The 23,194-nt window shown below is 48.9% G+C and overlaps 1 protein-coding gene across 1 annotated transcript in view; it reads left to right on the top strand.

Annotated features, from left to right (window-relative positions):
• Positions 1–23,194, top strand: part of MGAT5B (alpha-1,6-mannosylglycoprotein 6-beta-N-acetylglucosaminyltransferase B) — an 81,109-nt gene that overhangs the window by 52,920 nt on the left and 4,995 nt on the right. The window contains exons 9-14 of the mRNA XM_058817352.1: positions 7,382–7,513; positions 9,179–9,312; positions 10,399–10,529; positions 12,764–12,919; positions 14,537–14,683; positions 17,965–18,081. Of these exons, the coding sequence (XP_058673335.1) occupies positions 7,382–7,513; positions 9,179–9,312; positions 10,399–10,529; positions 12,764–12,919; positions 14,537–14,683; positions 17,965–18,081 (817 nt within the window). The remainder of the gene's footprint in view (positions 1–7,381; positions 7,514–9,178; positions 9,313–10,398; positions 10,530–12,763; positions 12,920–14,536; positions 14,684–17,964; positions 18,082–23,194) is intronic.

A 23,194-nucleotide genomic window follows, 5' to 3' on the forward strand; every position in this document is an offset into this window, starting at 1 on the left:
ATCTCCCAGTGTTGCTTTTAGCTACCAGCAGACCCACAGCTTGTTTGTAAAGACAAATCCACTATTCCTCTCAGTGGGCTGGGGTCAGTGCAGGCAGGAGCTGGGATGTAACCACATCCCCTCTGTCCCTTTGGAGACCAAGCCCAGCGCTTGGAGTGCCACCATTGGCATCTTTGTGCAGCCCGTCAGGAGATGGGTTAATGTGGGTGTCACAGGGGGCAGAGGAATGAGTGGTGCCAGCAATCCTGGTGCTGGATCCTGCAGATCTGTCAGTGACATCCCTGCTGCTGGGCTGCTGCCTCTGAGGAGAGCTGGGAAAAGCTTTTGTGACCAGGAGCAAGTGGGAGGCTTAGCTTAACGTGAGTAATTAGTCCTGAGGTGTGCTAAGAGTTAATCTTGAGCTCTTCCTTACAGCCTGGAGGCGTTTTACCTGCAGCCACAGCTTTGGGCAGGGGTTGCAGAGAGCCAGAGATGCACAAAGGGCTGGAGCTGGGCTGGGGGATACAGCAAAGCCAAATCCCTGTCCCTGGGGAAGTGGCAACCCAGGCACTATGATTCCTTACCCCTCCTGTCCCCTGCACCCCCTTGAAGCAGCAAAGCTTTGCACCTCTGTACACTGAGCCTGAATCTGTCCTCTCCCATCCTGGCTGTCTCTTGCTGACCTTGAGCAGTGTTGGGATGGGTTTGGGGATATTTTGCTTGTGCAGTGTTAAGGTGGGTTTGGGGATATTTTGCTCCAGGAGTGCGAAACGTTGACTCCATCCTTGTGCATTTTTCTTTGGCAAACCCTGCTCTTTTCATGGCTGGGAGCTGTGGCTGCTCCAGCCCAGCAAAGCCTTCACTGGAGACCATAAATTATTCAGCACAGATTAACCTCTCTCCTGGTTTGGATTTTTTTTTTTTTTTTGTCCCTTCAAATTTCTGAGCTGATTTTTCTGCGTGTATTGATCATTGGCAAGGGATCACTGGAAGATTTGCCTGCATACACTTCAGCCAGTGGTTATCAGAGCTGTTCATGATTAGCATCTGTATTGATTGCAATGCAGCAGTGCCTGGAGGTGGTCTGGAGTGGGTCAGGAATGCTGAGGATCAAGAAGATGAAGGAGGAGAAGTAAGGCCCTGGTCAAAAAAGCTGGTGATGGAGGGCTGGGGGTGAAAACATGTTGGGAGTGTGACACCCATGTGTGTGCTGGGCACCTCTCCCTGCCCAGCAGTGAGGGCCAGGGGTGTCAAATGCTTCTTCCTCTGGTTCAGGGACCGATGTTAATCTGGAACAAAGATAAGGAGCTCAGGGAATCTGCAGGCTTCATCCCCAGCTCAGCTCAGCACTGTCCAAATGTCCCTGTGGGGTCTGAGATCACAGATTGGTTTTTCAGGGCCAGTTTATTTGGGTTATGTTTTACCCACTACAGACTTTAAAGATCTGTGAATTCCACTGCCGAGTCCTACCCAGGGGCTATTTTTTCTCCTGTAGTTGAGCTAAGTGCAGGCGTTTATTCTCCTTTGAACTCCCAGTGAATTTGTGACCTGCTTCTGGTGCCTCTGGAGAGGTAAAGGGGTGAATCACAGGGTTATATGTTCCCTCCCAACCCAAACCATTCTGGATTTCTGTGTGCATCTTCCCAGAAGGAAAATTAACTGCAGAGAGCAGGGAGCCAGGAGCTGTTTTCTCTCTGAGATTTGTGCTGGGTGGGCAGCCAGCAGCATTTTGAGCCTTGTCTTGAAGCAGGGAGGGAAGAAGCAGAACCCCAAATCTGAACAGCAACACTTGATTCATGCTGAAGATCCCTGGTGCTGTGTTGGTAGCCCAAAAGTGCTTTCAGGGAGGTGAGAATCCAGGCCAGTGTTGGTGTTGTTGCTTGCTTGCTAGGGGAGGAGTGGGAAGTGCCTGAAAGCTCTGAGCTGGGTTGTTAATGAGGCAGCTCATGAGTAGATGGTGGAAAATTACAAGCAGCACTTTGGAACAACGGCTGTGCCCACAAAAAAAGCTTTAATAAACCCATGCCCTGGGGTCAGGCAGGAAGGATCCTCTCGGCCTTTTTCCCTGGGAGGAGCAGCACAAGGGGCACTCCTGGATGCTCCAGCTCCTACCCTCATCCTTGAGCCATGGGAGTGGTCATCTTGGCATGTCCAGCTGCTTTTCTGGAGCTAAGGAAGAGGCTGGGGGAGAAGGGGCTGCAGAGCTGTGAGCTGCTGGGGAGTTCAGAAAAGCACTGAAAGGTGATTTTCTCAATGGTCCCCTCGAAATTAACTGCTCATAAAGCAGGACAGAAAGTCGAAGAAAATGGGATTTGATGCCTCTTGGGGTCAGAGCTTTACAAAGCATTCTTGGAGCTTAATTGCTCCTGTGTCAAGTTCTGGACTCTTAATTCTAGTCCTGGCAAAGCGCTGGGTTTGCAGCACGTGCCTGTACCCTGTGCTGGCAGCCCTTTCCTTCTGTGGCCAGCATGTTGGGTGCTGAACCACCCTCCCTGTGCTGGGGTGGGGAGGATGGAGCCTTGGAGCTGTAGTGGGCTTTGGCTCTGCTCCCACTGCCCCATCTCCTCTCAGTGCCTGGCATTCAGCGAGAGCTGTGATTTTCCTGCTCTTTCTGTGCTCACTGAGGTGTGCTCAGGCTGCAAAAAGGGCTGTTCAGATGGAAACACCATGTCCAGAAAGCACATTTCTGATTGTCTCCTGGCAGATTAAAGCCATCTTTCTGTCTCACATCTGTTCACATGAAAACCTGCGCCATGCCCAGGCTCTGGCTTCACTCCCCTTGCCAGCTGGCAAAACCAGTCCTGCTGTTGTGTGGGAGAGAAAGGAACTGCTTGTGGAAACAGCCAGAAGTGGCTGATTCCATGTGATCCTGATGGAGCTGCGGGGAAAAGCTGTGGATTGATCAGCTCTGCACCACTGGGGAGGAACCTTCAGCCTTTACCAGGTGCTCCTGGTGCTCGAGTCCAACCTGGCTTTGGGCTCTCCCATGGATGGGGCAGCCACAGCTTCTCTGGGCAGCCTCTGCCAGGCCCTCACCACCCTCACAGAGCAGAGGTCTTGTCCTCCAAAAAAAGGATTTCTTCCTTTTTTGGGAGCTGCTGGAGCAGCTGGGACAGCAGGAGAACAGTCCATCTGTCCCACATCTGCCCAGGCACTACCAGCACGTGAGTGCTCAGTTTCTGCTGCTCCCTGCAGGAATCCAAGTATTGATTTCTCCTTTCCTGGGAAGTTCCTTCATATTTGCTGAGTCTCTGACCAGAAAGAAGTGTTTGTTCTGGCACCGTCCTGTGCATCTCCAGGTCTTGGAAATAAATAAAAGGATTACTGAACTTCCTCCCTGGATGGGTAGGGCTGTGTCATACAAGATCAATGATGGACCAGAGAAACAGTCCAGGTGTACTTTGCAAAAGTGAAACCATTTCAGCTGCTGAAATTGGCTGGAAATCCTAATTTCCAGTGAGTGTTCATTCCAGCAGGGAGAGAGCTGAGGGCAGAAGGCAGGTGGTAGGATATTCATTTTGTGGGCTTAGATTTGCACTTGTTGGTTGTGATGGGGTTGTCACAGACCCCTGGGAGCTGCTCAGGCCTGGCTCTGGCACCTTTAATCCCTGGATAACATCCCTGTGCCTGCTGGGCTCTTGTAGCTGAGGGAGCAGTGAGAACAGGATCCCTGCTCTGTTCTCAGCCTTGCTGATGGCACAGATGTGGGCAGAGAAGATGCAATTAAACATAATACAAAATATTGGCCCAGGCTGCCAGGAGATGCCCATGAGATCCATTTAGTCCTGGACTTCTCAGCACCAGGAGTGATAGTGCAGAAAGAAACGTTGGGTTAATTTGAAAATAGGTCAATGGGATGCAAAGATAACCCTACAGTCATCTGACTCCAGAGCGCCTGCACCATGCCCAGGGAGGGGACGGTCCCCTGGCTGATTAAAGTACCTCTGAGAGGAAAATAGCAGGACAAGAAGCTGCTGGAGATTTATTCTGGAGTAGGCACAGCTGGTGGAGGCAGCTGGCGGAGAGGCGAGCTCGGCATCCGCTTGGATCAGAGCCGCTCCGGCTGCTCCCTCCCAGAGAGGAGCCAGGGCTCAGCTGATCCAGGATTTGGGATGGGACAAAGCCCTGGATCACCAGCCAGAGGTGCTGAGCTGGTCACCACCCATGGCTGGTCTGGGAGGGGAGGTTTCCCCAGCAGATCCCCAGGCTGTGCTGGCGGCAAAGGCGGCATTTGCGCTCATCAATTTTATTTGCGTAATTTCAAGCGCCATTAATAGTACATGGCACGAGGAAAAATCAGGGAAATTGCACTCCAACCATGAGTGAAATTGGGTTTAGTAGAAAATTAGTTGACTTAACTGGCAAATGATGAAAGCCTGAATAAAGAATGTTTAAATAAGGAGGAATAAAAAAAAAAAAAAAATTTCTCCCCCCCGCCCCCATCTCAGAGGTGCAGGCTGGATTTGCATGAGTGGAATATTAAAATCAGTGGTTATAAAGTGTTTAGGGAGGATAAGGGGGGTAAATGGAGAGATGTTCTGCTTAAAGCACTGCTCCTGCTCTCAGAGCTATTCCAGCCACGCAGCGATGGCACAGGGAGTATAAATGGATGTGGCAAGTCCTGAGCACCTGGAGAGGGGATGTGTGGCAGATTGTGGCGCTGATGGGAGCTGGGAGAGTCAGACCTGCTCTTCCCAACTGGTGGGAACTTTTTTGGAGGCTTCAGTATGTTACACTAATTGCTGCCTCCTGCAGCCCCTCGTCAAGCTTGGTTAGGGCTTCCTTAAATTACAGATTATTTTGTAGTGCAGTGGCTTGTGTGACATGTACCAGCTAGAGGATGGTGTGTGCTGCAAGCACAGTGTAATGGTTTGGGGATTTTTAGTTAAATACAAGCTTTATGGATTGGTTCCACCACAGTGCAGGTTAGTGTAAATCACTGTTTGTCTGATGACTGAGGAAAAAGCAGCACTGTGTGAGCAAATGTGTTGTTTAGAATTCCATCTCTACAAAATCCTGGCTTAAAAATTCCCCTTCAGCCTTCTCTGGAGACTGAGTCTCCTTGGTGCCCTATTTATTGTACCGAGGTGGCTGTGGGAGGTGAGAGCCTTTCTATTCCTGCCATCTTCCCAACCAGTCCTGTCGTGTAAAATTGTGCATAAAAGTGACAAAACTGCAACCTGTTCCCCCTGCGGCATCCCCGGCCAGGCTGCCCTGAGCTGATGCTGAGATTCTTTCTGACAAGAGCAATGAAGCAGCTACAAAAGCAGCTCTTTGTCTTAAATTGAAATTCTCTGTTTTTCCAGCTTTGGCCAGCGAGGTTGTTCCACATTTACACATTTTCTGGAGTCCCTGTCATGGTCAGGAGTTTGGGGTGACCCTGAACTGGGTCAGGTTGAGGATGGGGCTGGACGAAGGATCTTGATTCTCAGTGCTCAAGGGCTTGGAGCCGCATTAGAATCATAGAAAAGTCTGCGTTCAGAGGGACCTTTTAAAGGTGTTCTGGTCCAAACCCCTGCAATGAGCAAGGGCATCTTCCACCAGGTCAGGTTCAGAAGAGGAGGGAGGTGTGGTCAGGAGCCAACCAAGAGCCCTTTATCGTATTTCTTATGGTAAACAAATTTCTGGCTCTGTGTGGCTCCTTCTCCTTCTGTGGAGAACAAATCCTTGTGACAGTTGTGTCCCTTGGTTTTCCCTGGATGGGAAAGTCATCAATTCCCCCTGGAAGCAGCCATGGGATTGAAAGGTGAAATGCTGAAGGGCTTGACAAGGGCTGAGGACCTTATGGAAGTGCTCCTCAGAGGATGGACCGTGGGGCCATGGGTCCATTTAAGCTTCAGCTGAGGAACACATAGACCCCAGGTAGGGCTGGAAAGGGAATTGTCAGGTTCAGACGGGAAAATGCTGAGAAATTGAGAGAACCAGTAAGAGAGCTCACAAAGAAGGAAAGATTCAAAGCCTGGGAGTGTAAAGCCTGACCAGAACTTTTATTCCTTAAAGAAGAGAAAATACCTACAGGCATGGCTGGGATAAATTCCCATCTCCAAATAGAGGTTTGGAGTAAGTGAAGAAGCCAGAAGAAAACAAAGACAGACGTCCTGGCAGGCAGGAGCTAAGGGTGAGATTTCACAGTGTCTGAGCTCAGATTTGTGAAATAAACCAGGAATTCCTCAGCCTTGTTGGAAGGACTGAGAACGGAATGGGACAACTGTGTGGTGGGAGTGAGACAGCCTGGGTGGACCAAAGCAGCTCAGCAGTTTGGTTTTCCATAAGGATAATTCTGCTTTTTGGGTGTGAATGAAGTTAGGAGGATGAGGAATTATCATCTTTAGGAGGAAAAACAAAATACAGGAGCATTAAAACTGCGGAGTGAATCAGCCTCTGAGCAAACTAGCACTGGGAAATCACAAGTACAAGCAACATGGATTTTTGACAAACCTGCTGAAGCTGGAAGGTGTCACAGGGTTTTTTTTTTTTTCCTGAGAAGGAGGAAATATGGTCCAGACAAGCAGATGGGCTGTCAGGCTGACATCAGTGGTACACTTGGTGGAACAGCTTTGGAGAGAGGGATTCATCAGTTCACAGAGGTAATTGGAAATAGAACGAGACACACCACAGGTTTAGCAGCCCTGTATCTTGCTGGATTAATCACATCTTGCTCTGGCAGCGAGGTAACTGATGGTCTTGATAAAGAGATTACTGTCAGTTGAGTTTATCTGGATTTTCATAGTGCATTTTATCCGCTGGAGGAGGGCAGAGGGGCTGAGTGTGGCTGTTTGTAAGGAACTGGCTGGAAGCCCTCTGAGTGAGACCCAGGGCCCAGCTGCCCCCTGTTTTATGGAATTATTTCATAAATGGGACCAAAAGTGAGAAATATGAATGAAATGTGCCCAGCATCCAAGGACAGGCATTGCCAGCAGAGTCAAGGAGAAAGCTGAGAGTGCTCTGGGATGTGGTGGGGAAGGAGTGGAATAAGAGAGACATTCCAGGGATGTGGAGCTGGGAACAGGGAGCTTTAGGCTCAGCTGGGAACCTTGCAGGCAGAGAGGAGAGGAAAGATGTGGCTTTACAAGTCTGTCACTGGTGTGACTGCAATGAAAGTAAATGAAATCTGGTGTCTTCAACAAGAGTGGTCCAAGGGAGGGTGTGTGGGGACTGGGATGCTGGAGAGCCCTGGCTGGGGATGCTGTGCCTCACAGTCCATCTGGGAGGAGCAGGAGCTCACCTGGAGCAGCTGCAAAGATGGGGAGGGACCAGGACTCTCCCGATCTTTGGCCTGGGAAATAAAAACTGGGGCGAGGAGAACCATCTGCCTCCCCCTCCATCAAAGAGGAGCTGTTTGATGGCTCAGCAGGGAAAGGAGTGTTTGTGCTGGGGGCTGATCCCTCCTGCTTCTCCCCAGTCACTTAGGGGTACCTCCAGGACGGGGGAACTGCCCCCTGACCAGTCCTCTGCCTTTCGACCTGATTTACACCGACTACCATGGCCTCCAGCAGATGAAGCAGCACATGGGGCTCTCCTTTAAGAAATACAGGTAAGCAAAGCCTGCTCTTCATCTCCATTTCATTAATTAACAAGCAAAGATTAATGACCCACCCAAGGAGCCAGACCTTTTGATTTTATCTTTGATTTTTGCCTGCCTGGTGCCTTGCTGTGCCCCCTGCTGCCACAGCATGAGGCATTCTGAGCCTCAGGTATTTAGGATAAAACCTCAATAAAAGAGAGAGAGTTGGAGGAAAGACCAAACCCTGCATGTGCCTGCAGTGTGTTGATATGTGCTTCCATTCCATTCCTGCAGCCAGGGGAGGGTGAGCCTTGGGAATTTGTAAGGAGCCCTATCCCTGGCTCCTTGAACATCAAGACAAATGTCATCATCCCCTGGTACATCACCAGCCTGGAAAATCTGCGATTTAATTTAGTGCTGATAGACCAGCTATTTATTACATTTTTTTCCCATCTCTTCCACTATCCTACACAATTTTATTAGAGAGAAAAATGACAAGCTCTGTTATTGCTTTTATTATAAATGCATTTGCTTTTGAATTCAGCTTGTTTCGCTCTTCCCTTGCTTGTTGTTCCTCTTCTCTCCTCAGCCTTGTGCTGGTAGTGCCTGCCTCAGCATTCCCAGGATATTGGGAAAGGCATTAATAATAAACTTTTGGGAAATTCATCTGCTGGGGAGCTGAGGGTCCTGCAAAGGGAAATTGTCCTGCAAGGAGGGAGCAGTGCTGGGAAGGGCTCCTTGGGATGCTGCTGCACCCTTTGTCAGGAAAATTAATCCAGAAATGCCAGAGGTTTATGTCCAAAACGGAGACAGAGGAGTCCTTTTACTTTATTCAAATAAAGGGAGAGGCCATAGGACATTCCCCTGGGGTCTGTCTAATTTTTGCAGGATGCAGCCTCCTTTTTACCCCAATTTCCTGGCCACATTTCCCTTCTCTCTTTCCCCATTGGCTGAGGTACTTGAGAGGTACAGATTTCCTGAAATGCCTGATACCCAAGATTCCACGCTAATGTGTAACACTCCCTTTTAGTTTTTAATTCTTATGGAATTTATGTTGTTTTTTTTTTATTCTTATGGAATTATGGTTTTGTTTCTTTCATCTTTCAATATCCAATTTCATTTATCAACAAACCTGCAGTTCATTTGTAAAAGCAAATATCTTTTTCCATTCATCAATCAATGGAATCCTTCCTGTTGTTTTTTTTATTTCTCAGTGCTGGTTTTATGTACCAGCAGACCCATAGCTGGTTTGTAAAGAAAAATCCACTATTACTCTCACTTGGGATCCATGGCCAGCAGCTTCAGGAGCAATGAGCTGCATCTCTGCTCCCCTCCTGCAGCCCCTGCCCCTCACACTGTGGGTTCTCCTGCTGGCATGATAATGTGTAACACTCCCTTTTAGTTTTTAATTCTTATGGAATTTATGGTTTTCCCCCATTGTTTCTTTCATCTTTCAATATCCAACTTCATTTATCAACAAACCTACAGTTTATTTGTAAAAGCAAATATCTTTTTCCATTCATCAATCAGTGCAATCCTCGCCATTGTTTATTTTACCTCTCAGTGCTGGTTTTATGTACCAGCAGACCCACAGCTTGTTTGTAAAGACAAACCCCTCATTCCTCTCACTCTCTTTGGGGTGCAGATGGGGTTCCTGGGGACAGCAGGTGTGCTCAGGGGGTGTGTGCCCCGCAGGTGCCGTGTCCGGGTCATTGACACCTTTGGGACAGAGCCAGCCTACAACCACGAGGAGTACGCCACGCTGCGCGGCTACCGCACCAACTGGGGCTACTGGAACCTGCAGCCCAGCCAGTTCATGACCATGTTCCGTGAGTGCTGGAGCCTGGCGTGGCTGCCTGCAACAGGGGCTTGACACAATCTGCTTGTACAAATGGGTGTGATGCCGTTGGGGTCCCAGGATGAGGGAAGAGATGAGGATCTGACTCCATGTCTCAGAAGGCTTGATTTATTATTTTATGATATATATTATATTAAAACTAAACTAAACAAATAGAAGAAAGGGTTTCATCAGAAGGATAGCTAAGAATAGCAAAAGAAAGAATGATAACAAAGACTCGTGTCTCAGACAGAGAGTCTGAGCCAGCTTGGCCATTAATTAGGAAAAACCAACATGAGACCAATCACAGATGCACCTGTTGCATTCCACAGCAGCAGATAATCATTGTTTACATTTTGTTCCTGAGGCCTCCCAGCTTCTCAGGAGAAAAAATCCTAAGGAAAGGATTTTCCATAAAAGATGTCTGTGACAAGCTCTTCTGCCCAAGCTGGCCAAAAGCAGCTCTTTATATAGGATTCAGGGGTTTTGCAAATGGTCCAATAGCAAGGGTTAAAGGAAAGTGACCTATAGTCTTAGAGGGAGATAAGCAGGGGTCCAAAGGCAGAACAGGGGCTTCTAGCACAGTCACCATGACTTGGCATTTCCTGTCTTAGGCTGCTGACTGCCAGGGAGCCCTTGCAGGTTCAGGGCCTGCTACAGGTCATGGTGGTTGGTTTACTGATCTCACAGTGCAAAAACTACACAGAGGGGATTTCAGTATCAATCAAAATGAATGCACCTTAATTGAGTGCCCACAGTAAATGGGACAGAAGGGTTGGAAAGGAGATGCAGGATAGAGAGAGAGGAAGAAAAAGGGGGGGTGCTGGGTGACTCGAGCATTCCATTTTTCCGGCTGTGTGAAGCCCCTCTGGCAGCCTAAAAACACCTCACTGTGTGAAGAGCAGCTCGAGTGGGTTCTGAAGCCTGGATTTCATGAGCTGCTTGGGTGGGGATTCAAGCTCCATTTTCCTCCAGCGAGGCTCTGTAGCCAAGCTCATCTCAGGCTGTATCCCCACCCCTGGGGACATCCCAAAAAACATCTCTTCAGCCATCTGTCTCCTCCCCTTGGTGCCCACAGCTCACACTCCTGACAACTCCTTCATGGGCTTTGTGTCAGAGGAGCTCAACCAGACTGAGAAGCAGCTCATCAAGGCCAACAAAGTCAGCAGCATGGCTGTGGTGTATGGCAAGGAGGCCAGCATCTGGAAGGTGGGTGTCCTTGGGCTGCTGGGGACAAGCCAGGCAGGCAGGGGTAGGCACAGGCAGGGCTGGGAGGCAGCCCCAGCCTCTGGATCTCACCCTGAGCTGTGGAGGTGCAGATCTGGGTGTGTTTGTGGAGAACCATGCTTGTCCTGGTTCCTGGGGGAGTGATGGGACACATCCAGAGCCTCCCACAAACAGGGAGAGGCTGGTGGGACACCATTCCCTGCTCCTTGCTCTGGGTGGTGCTTTCTCCCAGCAGGCTCTGAGGCTGAGGATTTCATATTGATGATTTTATGTAATTAGCTATAATGATTGCCACTAATTAATTGCAGTGATTGCTGCATTATGATGGGGATAGTTTGTGTCTGCTTTCAAGCACTCTGTGAAAAGGGGTTGTGCTCCCTGAGCCTGGAACACCTGGGGGAGAGGGGTGGGGACCCACCAAAAACACCCCCCTGCATCTCCAGAGGGGCCGTGCATGCTCCCCCCACCTTATCCAGAGCTAGCAAGCTGCTTTTCCTTCCAGGACTGTAAAAAGGAGCTAATTTGCATTGCCTCATTGTTGATTTATTTCTATTTTTCCCTCTGTGCACTGCCTGGGGCTGCTCCAGTTGCAGGTACTGTACCACACCAGCTGCTGCTGGGCTTTGCCTCTGCTCCTCTTCTCGGGAGAGAAAAGGTTTCTGTCAGACTCGACTTTGCCTTGACGTGGGCTGGGTCCTCTGGAGCTGTTGGGATTGATGTGGGTTGATGCAGTGGGGGCTGTACCTCCTCCCCTTCCCAGCTTTCCTGATTAGCAGCTGCTAATTAGCAGGGATGCTTGTGGTGAGCCAGGATCCAGCCAGGCTGTCTCCTCTTTGCTGGTGTTTGTGGGGTTTCCATCCCTGCCCAGGTCTGAGAACAAATCCCCCCTGCCTCTGCCTGGTTTGGAGCTCCCTAAAAGCCCTACTGAAACCCACTAAATCTCATTTTAGGAGAACTGCAACATCTTGTCTTATTTTTCTACCATTCCGCTGCCCTTTTTTATCCAGAAGTTTCCTTGGAGCTTAGTGAAGGTAATTTGGGAAGGCACTAAAGAGAGTTCAAACCCCAGAATGGACATTTCCCTCCACCCAGGGTGCTACAGGCATTTGCTGTTTTGAGTCAGAACTCACAAACAACATCAGTTTTTCCCCCAAACTGCATAGTTGGGGTCATTTATTGCTGGTTGAAGAGGCTGGGGCTCCTTGAGGCCAAGCTAATTGGCCTTTCCTTCCCATCTTGTACACTCCATGGAATAAAAAAGGGAATAGAGGAGTTTTTCCTTATTTTGAGTGATTTTGAGGTCTAGAAAGGCACAGAGCACCTCCATCTTCTGGAGCCAGGTGCTCATTTACCAGCCTTGGACCAAACACCCTCTCCAGAGCAGGATGTTTTTGACATTTAGAAACATTTCATTAAACCTCCCTTCCCTTTATTTCTCATTTCCTACCCCTCTGAACTCCTTGCCTCTGGCTCACAATAGGAGCTGAAGTTTTAATAAGCTGGGAAAGCCTTAGAGCCTTGGAGGATTCCTGAGATCCATGGCTGAGGGCAGAAATTCAGCATTTAAAGAGGTTTTAAGGCAACATACAGAGTTTTCTCAAATTCCCCATTTAGAACTCCTTATTCCCCCTGGTCTTTGCTCTTTTGGGGCCGTTGCAGCACTGGAAAATCCAGAATCCAAAGGATGGGCCCTTTGTGGTTTTTACAAGCAAAAAAACTCTCCAGTAAAGAAATTGTTAAAAAGAAAGGCTGCTTTGGAGCAAAAGGAGGGAGGCCTCTAAGAGAAGAAAATTGATGACCCCTTTCATTTTCCAGGTAGTGAAACGGGATTAAATCTGAATGAGAAAATCCTTGGAACTTGTTACTTGGAATAAGAGGCTATTAGCAAGCTCAGGTTCCTTCTGAGCCCTCTGAAGCCTTTAATTCAGCAGCTCCAGAGTGGAAGCTGCCCTTGGAGGGGACAGGGGAGGCAGGAACCTGATGATCAGAGTGATGGATCCTGCAGCCATTGGGGCTCTCCAGGAGCCTGGGGCAGTCCAGGATGTGTTTCCAAGAAATGAAGAGGGACAGGTGGGGATTTTGCACTGCTGTGGGTCTGCCTGAAGCATGGCAGGTGCTCTGGCACAGCAGTTTGAGAGTTAACCCCCCTCCATAACCATGGGGAGGAGGTCAGACCCATCCTTTGGTGTAGTTCACATGTCTGCCTTCCTCCCCAGGGCAAGGAGAAGTTCCTGGCCATCCTCAACAAGTACATGGAGATCCATGGCACTGTTTACTATGAGACACAGAGGCCACCTGAGGTGCCAGCATTTGTCAAGAACCACGGGCTGCTGCCCCAGCACGAGTTCCAGCAGCTGCTGAGGAAGGCAAAGGTGGGTGAGGCCGTCCCAGGAGCCTGTCCCCCATTACCTGTGCCCCTCCCAGGCCTGCAGGCACTCCCAGCTGGGATAATTAACCTCGAAGGATAATTAGGCAGGAGCCAAGCAGAGCACATTTCAGATCAAGATGTGTCTGAGGAGTTTCTCCTTGCAGACTGTCCAGGGGTCCACAGGCAGAGTGCAAAGTTTCCTTATTAATTCATTTATTGCTGAGTGGGGTGGGTTTTGTTTTTGGTTTTTTTTTCACCTTATAGCTGTGATAAAAATAAACCAGATTCTTGCAGTGTGTGGGTGTGGGCACATCCCTGTTGCCTTCAGCTGCTGCCTGGGGGAAATATTCCTGATTTACCAGCCCAAACAGCTGTGGCAAAGCAATGTTGTTCCATGCAGAGCCAAAGTGATGGCTGTAACCACCATGGGGGATCTTGCAGCTCCTGGAAACGCCATGGCTGTGCAAAGTGGGCTGTGGTTGATGGAGTGGGGTCATGCATCCTGGAAAAAGGAGACTCAGGGGTGACCTTATCACTCTGCACAGTTCCTGAAAGGTGCCTGTGCTCAGCTGGGGCTGGGCTCTTTCTCCAGGCAACACTGACAGAACCAGAGGACACAGCCTCAAGCTGTGCCAAGGGAAATACAGGTTGGATATCAGGGAAAATGTTTTTCACAGAAAGAGTGATAAAGTTCTGGAATGGCTGCCCGGGGAGGTGGTGGAGTCCCCATCCCTGGGTGTGTTTAACAAAGCCTGGATGTGGCACTGGGTGCCAGGGTTTAGTTAAGGTGCTGGGGCTGGGTTGCACTTGATGATCTTGAAGGTCTCTTCCAACCTGGTCATTCTATGAATTCTGTGAAAAGGGGGAATTTTCAGCATAACTTGTTGAACCCCTTTAGAGAGTTGGTGTGCAGGAGCAGAGCAGCAGAGAGGGGAGGGGATGTTGGTGGGTTTATCTGGGAGGTTTCCCTGTGGGGAAAACCACTCAGTCTCATGGCCTCTCGCTGGTCAGAATGATTCTGAGATACGTTAGAAAGTCTCTTTTCCCAGCCCGGTGCTTGAAGAAGGAGTCAGAGCTCTTCAGTTCTTGGTCTCAAGGTTCTTTATCTATAAAATATTTTCTCCTGTCCTGCTGAGGTCCTTCATCAGGACAGTTCCAGGCACTCTGCCTGCCCTCAGGGCAGTGTTATGTCTTTATACAAAAAACTACATATACAATGTTTACAATTACTTTCCAATACCTATCACCTATGTTAGACAGTGAGCTTCTACTCTAAACCAATTTGTAAGTGCCAACATCACAGCAGAAGATGGAGGCCAAGAAGAAGAAGGAGAAAGGCTGGACATGCCCAGATCCCTCCATCTTGCCCCCTGAACACCATTCTAGAAAACCCCAAAATCTACCTTTTCACCCCATGATAAATTCACTATTATTCTACTTAACTGTCATGGCTTGCAGATCTTCATCTGAGGTTGGTAACTTGCTCCATGGGTCATAATCAAACCCACAGGTGTTTTGTGCTCTGTGCCAGGGTCTCTGAGCCCCCTGGCAGGGGTCTTGGCTGCTCAGGAGGATGTCCTGGGTTCCCACAACTCAGCAGCACTGTGTTTGTGCCTTGCAGCTCTTCATTGGCTTTGGGTTCCCCTACGAGGGCCCGGCCCCGCTGGAGGCCATCGCCAACGGCTGCGTGTTCCTGCAGGCACGCTTCAACCCTCCCCACAGCTCCCTCAACCACGAGTTCTTCCGCGGGAAGCCCACGTCCCGAGAGGCAAGTCTGGAAAACTCTGTTCACTGTTGGAATATTACCAATATGGCTGGATGGGATGTGCCTGAGCTTGTCTGGCCCTTGGTGCTGAACCAAATAGCGGCAACTGTGGTGATTTCACCCCACAGACACTTTGGGCTGGCTGGGTGTGTGGTGTTTCACCCTTAGAGATACTTTTGGCTAATTGTGTGTGTGGTGTTTCACCCCACAGACACTTTTGGCTGGCTGGGTGTGTGGTGTTTCACCCCACAGACACTTTTGGCTGGCTGGGTGTGCGGTGTTTCACCCTGAGACACTTCTGGCTGGCTGGGTGCTGCAGTTGGGCATGCGGGGACAAGTCCAGGCCTGCAGGAGCTCTGAGGGCTGCAGGATGGAGCTTCCCCCCATAACAGGGGCTGCTCCTCAGGTTTCCCTCTGTGGAGAAGCTTTAAGGTGATGGTGAAGGAAAGGAGTCGGTTCTGATGGAGGGTTTGGATCCAGAGCTTTATTCTGGCCCACAGGCCTCTGAATGCAGCACCAGCTCCAACAGACTCCCTGAGCCTGTGGTTGCGGTTGCTTTGAACCCTGGGCAGAGGGGCAGGGAAGGGGCAGGGAGCCACCAAACAGGTACAGGAGGGGAGGGACAAAGGACACCTGGATGGCCCAGTGCCCCCCAGGGGTAGAGGGCATCCTGTGAATCTGCCAATCACTCGAGGCCCTTCTGGAATTCCAGGATGGACAGACAGTGCTGGGAGGGGAAAAGAGAGGTGACTGACACACCTGGGAAGGAATTATCAGAGGAGGGACCAGGTTCTGAGGTAAACCCTGAAATCATAATGCAACAGTTCACTCTGCTGTAAACGTTTAGAAAGTTTTAAAAAGGACAGTAGAAGACAATAAAGCAAGGATTTACTGCCAGGTGCCTCTTTGCATTCAGCCAAGAGCACACCTGCTAATTTGGAAACACCCTTTATAGACCATTTCTATTGCATCAGCCTGTGACATATTCATAAAGAATATAAATACAATATATTTATATTGTTTTATATTTACTATTATATTTATATTGTTTATGAATATGTCACAGGCTAATGCAATAGAAATGGTCTATAAAGGGTGTTTCCAAATTATTTATATTTATAATCATAAAAATATATATATTTATATTTATATTTATATTTATAGAAGTTAATATTTACTATTATATTTATATTGTTTATATTTACTAATAGTAAATATTACAATTATAAATACAAATATAAATATAATAGTAAACTTTTCCCCAAAACTAGTTTACATATTCCCAGAATTGTTTAGCATAGCTCCACCTCAGATCTGCCTTTTTTAGAGCATGCATATTCCTTGGCTGTGGTTTTAATCCATTCTTATAATCACCTTCAGTTTTGGGCCTTACTTTCTACCAGTGGCAAGCATTGATAGTTGGCATATCAGTAGCAGGGTCCTCATCATATATTCTTTGGATATTATCCCATCCAAGCAAGCATTTTAACACAAGCATATCTATATCAGCTATTTCTAAATTTTAGTTAACAACAGAAATAAATCTGTGTCTTCAAAGCAAAGTTACTTTAGCCCTGCACATGTAGAATCCATTTTAATATTTGCAAAAAGCCAATATTATAACATATATCTATAACACAAGTGTGATGTGGGGGCTGCATGGAGCCACCCGCTTGGCACCAGGCCTTGGGCCAGCCTGGGGAAGAGCAGCTGCCAGGCTGAGGTTACTTTTTTTGGGCAAGATTTCCTCAGTGGATGTCTGCAGATGGGGTTCCTGATTCAAGATTTGCCTTGGATAGAAGGGGCTATGCTGTAGGTTTGGGGTTTCCAAGGAGAAGGTTGAGCAGGAGCCTTCTGCAGACCCCCAGCCCCTTCCCCACCAGCCCAGACCCACAGGTCCCCACACCCTGCTCCCAGCCCAGGGCAATGCCCCCTGCTCATCCCTTTGTCCCCCCAGAGGGACACCAGCACCTGCACAGTGTGCCAGGGCTATGAAATCCCTTCCAGGCTTACCCAGCGCTGGGAATTCAATCTAAGTAGAGCAGGAACTCTTTAAAAGTTAAAGGCTTGGGAAAATTGCCTCTTTTATTATTAATAAAGTGGATAATGCAGTGCAAGGCTCCCTCACTGAGCAGGGAGTGAGCTGGGGGCTGTGCAGCTGGGCTGTCCTTCCCCCCCTGATTGCCCCATGCACCCCCAAATTTGGTGTTAATTTGGGCTGGGCTGGGCTGTCCTACCCCCCCTGATTGCCCCATGCACCCCCAAATTTGGTGTTAATTGTGCAGCTGGACTGAGCTGTCCTGCCCCCCCTGATTGCCCCATGCACCCCTGAATTTGGTGTTAATTTGGGCTGGGCTGGGCTCTCCTGCCCCCCCCCCGATTGCCCCATGCACCCCCAAATTTGGTGTTAACACCCATTTGGGCAGCGCTGGGGCTGTACCTCAGCCTGGAGCCAGGGTGAGGGCTGTGAAATGCCTCGGGGTGTTTCTGTGCTGGAGGGGAAAGAGGGGATCAGTCTCCAGGAGAGAGATGAGGAAGGACAGCATTGAGGGGGATGAACCACACAGCTCTTCTCCTCCAGCTGGCAGGGGCTCAAGCCCTTCTGAAATGTTTTATAGTGCCCCCAAAACATGTCCTCTGCTCAGCAACCTCTCTCTTCCCTTTCCAGAGGAGATCAGGGCTGAAACAGAAGAGGTAGGTCCCCAAAAATCACCTGTGTGGGCAGCCCAGGGAAAAGCAAGGATGTCAGTACCTGTGGAGTACCAGTGTGTGGGCTGCCTGTGGCATCAGGGTCATGCAGCTTCCAGCACTGCTCTCTCCCAGTGCCAGCCTTTCCCAGCCTTTCCCAGCCTTCAGTGGCAATGGATTTTCTCCCTGCCTTGTTTCTAGAGCTGGCAAATCTGGGAGATGTGGTGCCTTCACACACCTTTCCTGCTTTGGGGGTTTTTACCATCAGACCCACAGAATGGCTCAGGTCAAGGGTAAATTATTCTTGTGGTACAGAGTGGAGATATTCCAGGCTGCCACAGGAATTCAGTGTTGTTGGGAATGGGGCACCCCAACCCAGTGAGAATTACAGCACATCATTCTGAGGCTGAGAAGCAACTGGATTCAGAGGAATCGATTTTCCAGCACTCCCTATTGCAGTTGGTCAAACCCCACTGTGAATGTGAGGCTGCTGCTCCTCTCTGCCAGCCAGCTGTGAGCAGGAAACAGCAGAGATTGCAGCAGGGATTCCATTCCAGCAGGGATTGCAAAATCCAGCTGGCACCTCTGTGTTTCAGGTGTCCTCCCAACACCCATATGCTGAGGACTTCATTGGGAAACCCCATGTGTGGACTGTTGACTACAACAACTCTGAGGAGTTTGAAGCTGCCATCAAAACCATCATGAGGACACAGGTATGACTGAAAAATCACATATCCCACATCTTCAGAGCAGTTATGGTGTGACCTCCCTGCTGCCGGGGTTGGACAAGTGTCTTGGTTTGAAAAGATAGATGTCTGCTAAGGAAGGCAGGAGCCTCCCTTGAAATGGAATATGTAACCCCCCCTCCCCCTGAATTGTTATAATTTTGAAATTGTATAATAATTATATTATATATTCTATAATAATTATTATTGTAATTTTGACATTTTGTTCTCAGGCAAAGATATGGAAATAGGAAAAACAGTTCTTTATTAGGAAAAAAATTAAAAGAAAATATAAAAATAAAAATGCGATAATACAAAACAACACTGCCAGAGTCAGAACAGCAGCTGCCCCCGTGTGTCAGGGAGGTGTCCCAGCCCCATCCCATGGGGGCTCAGCCCTCCTGCAGTGCCAGCTGTGGCTCTGCTGCAGCAGGGATCCTGCACAAGGGGGGAGTTTTCCTCTGCAGCTCCAGGGCTGCTGCAGATGGGCCTGGGCTCCCTCTGGCCATGCAGGGCAGCAGAAAGCTGCTCCTCTGGCAATGCAGGGGGCAAAGGCTGCTGTGCTGTGCCAGGCTCAGATTGGATCCAGGTAGGAATGCTTGGCTCCTCCCCTGGGCGGAGCATCTCCCCATGGGATGCTGGGATTGGATCAGCCCTGCAGGGACACTCAGTGGCCATGGAGAGCAGAGATCTCCTGGAGGGAGGGTTGGCTGTGGGGGAGAGAAAGGAAAAACTGCCCCATGAACAGCAGAGAACTGCCCCAGCTCTGACAGATGGCAATACAACACACATCCCCATTTCCAACCTAAGACAACAAGCAGCAGCAGATGTTGGAGCCTGGCTCTCCTTTTCCTTTCCTTTCTCCTTTGGATTTTTTGGTCCCTTCCTGCAGCCCCAGGGGCACAGGTGCTCCCACCTTCCTTTGGCATTGTAGGTGTTTCCCCAGGGCAGAGCTGTGCTTTTGAAGGATCCCCTGGGAATTCTGTGGGCCGGCCTGGAGCAAGGGAAGGCTGAGATAGGGTTTGGGAGCAGCAGGCTGAGGCTGCTGCAGGGGTTGAGCAGTTCTGCAAGCTGGTGTGATAACAAAGATAAACCCAGAAACCTGCAGCCCTCTGCACCTGCCTTCCCCTCACTTCACTGATTGTTTCCTTTGGATGGAGAAGATCAATGGGAATAACTCAGGAGTTGCCTCTGTGAGGGATGTAAGGAAGGGGAGAACCCCAGGGAAGGCAACACTCCTGCTGTGCCCACTCTGAAAACGCTCCCTCATGAATATTTAGCTCCCACCCTGTGGCAGGAGCCTGTCAAGTTGTCCAAATTATTAAAGTCAGTTTTCCTGGAGGGGAGGAAAGTGCTGATAGCCATTTTGCTGGCCATTTGCTTCACCTGGGATGAGCTGAAGTTCAGGGATGTGCTGTGGAACCCAGGCTCTGCCTGGGGCTGTGTGGGCTCAGGTGTGTTGGTTTGGAAAGCCAGGAGTCTGCTAAGGAAGGCAGGAGCCTCCCCTGAAACAGAGAATGTAAATCCTCCTCATCCCTCCCAATTGCTATAAATTTTAAATTAAGGGGTTCTCAGGCAAAAAAAAAAAAAATATGGGAACGGGAAATAACAGTTCTTTAATAGGGTAGAAAAAGAAAAAATTATAAAATAAACAATGCAGTACACTAGAACAACACTGACAGAGTCAGAACCCAGCCTGACACCCTGTGGGTCAGGGTGTTGGCAGCAGTCCCATTGGAATTGTGGCTCAGCCCTCCTGCAGTGTCAGGGCTGGTTCTGCTGGAGCAGGGATCCTGTAGAGAAGGATGTATTCTTCCTCTGAAGATCCAGTGGAAGAAGAGGCAGCTGCTGCTCCTCTGGGGAATGCAGTGGAGAAGCTGTGCTGGTGTTCCAGAATCTCCAGATTCTATCCAGGTAGCAATGCTTGGCTCCTCCCTCTGGGCTCCCATCTCCCAATGGGATGCTGTAGTTCTTATCAGCCATGCAGGGACATTCAATAGCTGTTATCAGCAGATGTCCCCTCCCGAGGGAGGAGTGATTGTGATCACCCAGAGAGATAAGGCAAACTGCCCACTTGACAAAAGATAATCTGCCATACAGATGGTAATAGAATACATCTTGCCTTGCAAGCTGAAACATTGGGGTTCACTGTGCTGGGTGGGATTTGGCGGGCACAGGGGTGTGATGGTGCTCAGAGAAGGATCATCCTTGCTTTTCCCTGCATTAGAAGCTGCAGAGGGGGGTGCCTGTGCCAGTCTGGGGCCTGATTCAGGTAATGTGGCCATGCCATCACCCTGTGTCTCACCTCCTCCAGGGTGATTACTGCAGCTCTTCACCTCACGTTCATTTTCTCTGTGAGTTTGTAAAGACTCATCAAACCCAACTTAGGAAAACAGTTGTTGTTCTGCACATTCATTCCCGTATCTTGATTAGAATTAAATTAAAAATAATGACATCCCTGCTGCTGTGCTGCCAGGCCAGCTGTCAGAGCTTGACCCTCCACCATCTGGGCTGGAGACAGCCCTGAAGTGAAGGAATTGCTGTGTGTGGGAGGCTGGGAGCTGTTTTGGGAGAGAGAAGGAAATTTTCACTTTTTCCAGAAGAGAACAGAGAATATAGTGAAGCCTGGTGCTGCTGTGCTGTTAAAATGATTAAAGAATGGTGAGATTGAGGATGGAGGGAAGGGCTGTGCTGGTTCCTGGGCAGCTGTGTTGTGCTGCTGCTGTGTTGACTGGATGGGCACCAGGTCATTTAGGTGCTTAATGGTCTGGTTAAAAATTAAAGAACTAAAAAGGATTTCAGGGAAGGGCTTGGTGGCATAATGAGCACTGGGCAGGAGGAGCTGGTGTTCAGAACTGGGCACTCATTGGAGTGAACAGCTGCTGTGCCCATCCCTGGTGTGCCCAAACCAAGCTCCTCTCTCAGCTCTTCTCCTCATTCCCACTGTTGGGAAAATTAATCCACAAACATCAGAGGTTTATGTCCAAAAAGGAGACAGAGGAGTCCATTTACTTTATTTGAATAAAGGGAGAGACCATGGGGCATTCCTCTGGGGTCTCTTAAATTTTTGGAGGACACAGCCTCCTTTTTATCCCAATTTCCCTTCTCTCTTTCCCCATTGGCTGACGTGCTTGAGAGCTACAGACTTCCTGAAATGCCTGATACCAGAGATTGCCCTCTAATGTACAACCCTCCCTTTTAATTTTTAATTCTTATAGAATTTATGATTTTTCCCATTGTTTCTTTCATCTTTCAATATCCAATTTCATTTATCAGCAAACCAGCAGTTTATTTGTAAAAGGAAATATAATTTTCCATCCATCCATCCATCCATCCATCCATCCATCCATCCATCCATCCGTGGAATCCTTTCCGTAGTTTCTTTTACCTCTCAGTGCTGGTTCTATCTACGAGCAGACCCACAGCTGGTTTGTAAAGACAAATTCCTCTCACCACTCTGGATCAGGACCCCCACTCTGCAGTGCCCTCCCACAAACCATCTCAGCCTCTGGATTTACCTTCAGCTGCTGGAAGTCCTAAATTTGCCTCAGATGAACAGCTCAAGTCACTGAGGCCCATTTGCATTGTGACACGAAGTCACTCTGGAGAGGAGGGATTCCTTCCCACCAAGGAGTTAATCCCCAACTCATCCCTCTGGGGTTTTGAAGAAATTGTAAAAATCCTCCCAGAGCAGAGCAGGGAGTGAGTGTGAATAACTTACAGCAGCCTCTTTCCCCCCTCCCCACCTTTTTATCTTTTAAATGGAAAGGTCTGCTTTATTAGAGAGGCTGTCAAGGCAATTAAGCCTAAAAATTGACCTACCTTAGAGGTTTAAAAGCCTTATTATGGGCTTTGGCTCCAGGAGTCCATGGGTATCTTGTCTTTAAAATACTGTTTGTTACAGCAGCAATTGAAAACAAGGGCATTAGCAGGAGGAGCAGCAGAAAGATGGTAGCTGGGCAATTTAGTGTTCCTGTTCCCAGCCAGTTACTGGAGTTTGGAGAAATTATTTTACTGACTCCATTTTTTTCCCCCCAAAGGCAAAATGGGGTGTTCTGTTATTGGAATATCTAATAAATTTGTCTGTGTTTCAGAATAACCACCATCAATTTATTTTTTTTCTGTCAAAACATTTCATTTCAAAATTACTGGAATGAAATACTATGGTTTTGTTTCCCATCTGCCTGCCTTTGTTTGGAAATACCCTGCCAATTTATTGAAAGGAGTGCTGGATCTGAAATGATGCATTTCCCTTTGCTTCACTAACTCAGACAGATTGAACCTGAAACACAACATTTCCCCCTCCCTGATGGGTGAAAACATTGAAAATTGAAAACTGACCTGAAATTGAATTTATTTAGGGATTTTTTGTTGTTGTATGACTGAAAAATCACATATCCCACAGATGTTTTGCATCTTCTAGGGCAGAACTCAGTAAGACATTTTTGGGGATATGACATCTTGTGGGAAAACTGGCTCTGCCATCAGGTGGAAGCTGTGCTGGGGATCTGTCTGGGAATTTGGGAGCTGGTTGATGAACCTGGCAGTAATCCTGGCATGGTCAAGCTGACAACCAGCTTCGCTCCCAGGGGGATTTGCTGATTCTCAGCAATATTTTAATGTCACTGCAGCACCCCAGTTTCTCCTGCTGCATCCTGGGCAGGCTGTGCCATCCCAGAGCTGCTGCTGGGCTGGCAGAGCTCCCCTGGCTGCTGGCTGTGTGCAAACAGTTGGGATGCAGCCGGCATCCCTCCCAACCCAGTTCTGCCTGAAAGAAACTTCTTCCTTCTGGAGGCAGAGCTGAATCATGCCTGGGACGTGGCTGGGGTTTGCAATCTGTGTTTTTCTCCCCCAAGAACAGCCCTTGGTGCTGCCCTCTCTCATCCTTTTGGAGGGGGCACCCGTTCCAGGTCACCCTCCAGCTGCTGGGCAGGGTTTTTGGCAGGCTGTGACTCTGCCATTCATCTCTCTGGGAGCAGTTCTGGGTTTCTCTGATGGTTTGCATCCCTCAACTATTTATAAGGAAGATTAAAACCAGGGAAGCACCAAACCCCTCTACCCCCGAGACCAAATCTCAACACAGGGACAGGGGACAGAGAGA

Source organism: Ammospiza caudacuta, chromosome 19 (assembly GCF_027887145.1).
Source record: "Ammospiza caudacuta isolate bAmmCau1 chromosome 19, bAmmCau1.pri, whole genome shotgun sequence".
NCBI lineage: Eukaryota > Metazoa > Chordata > Aves > Passeriformes > Passerellidae > Ammospiza > Ammospiza caudacuta.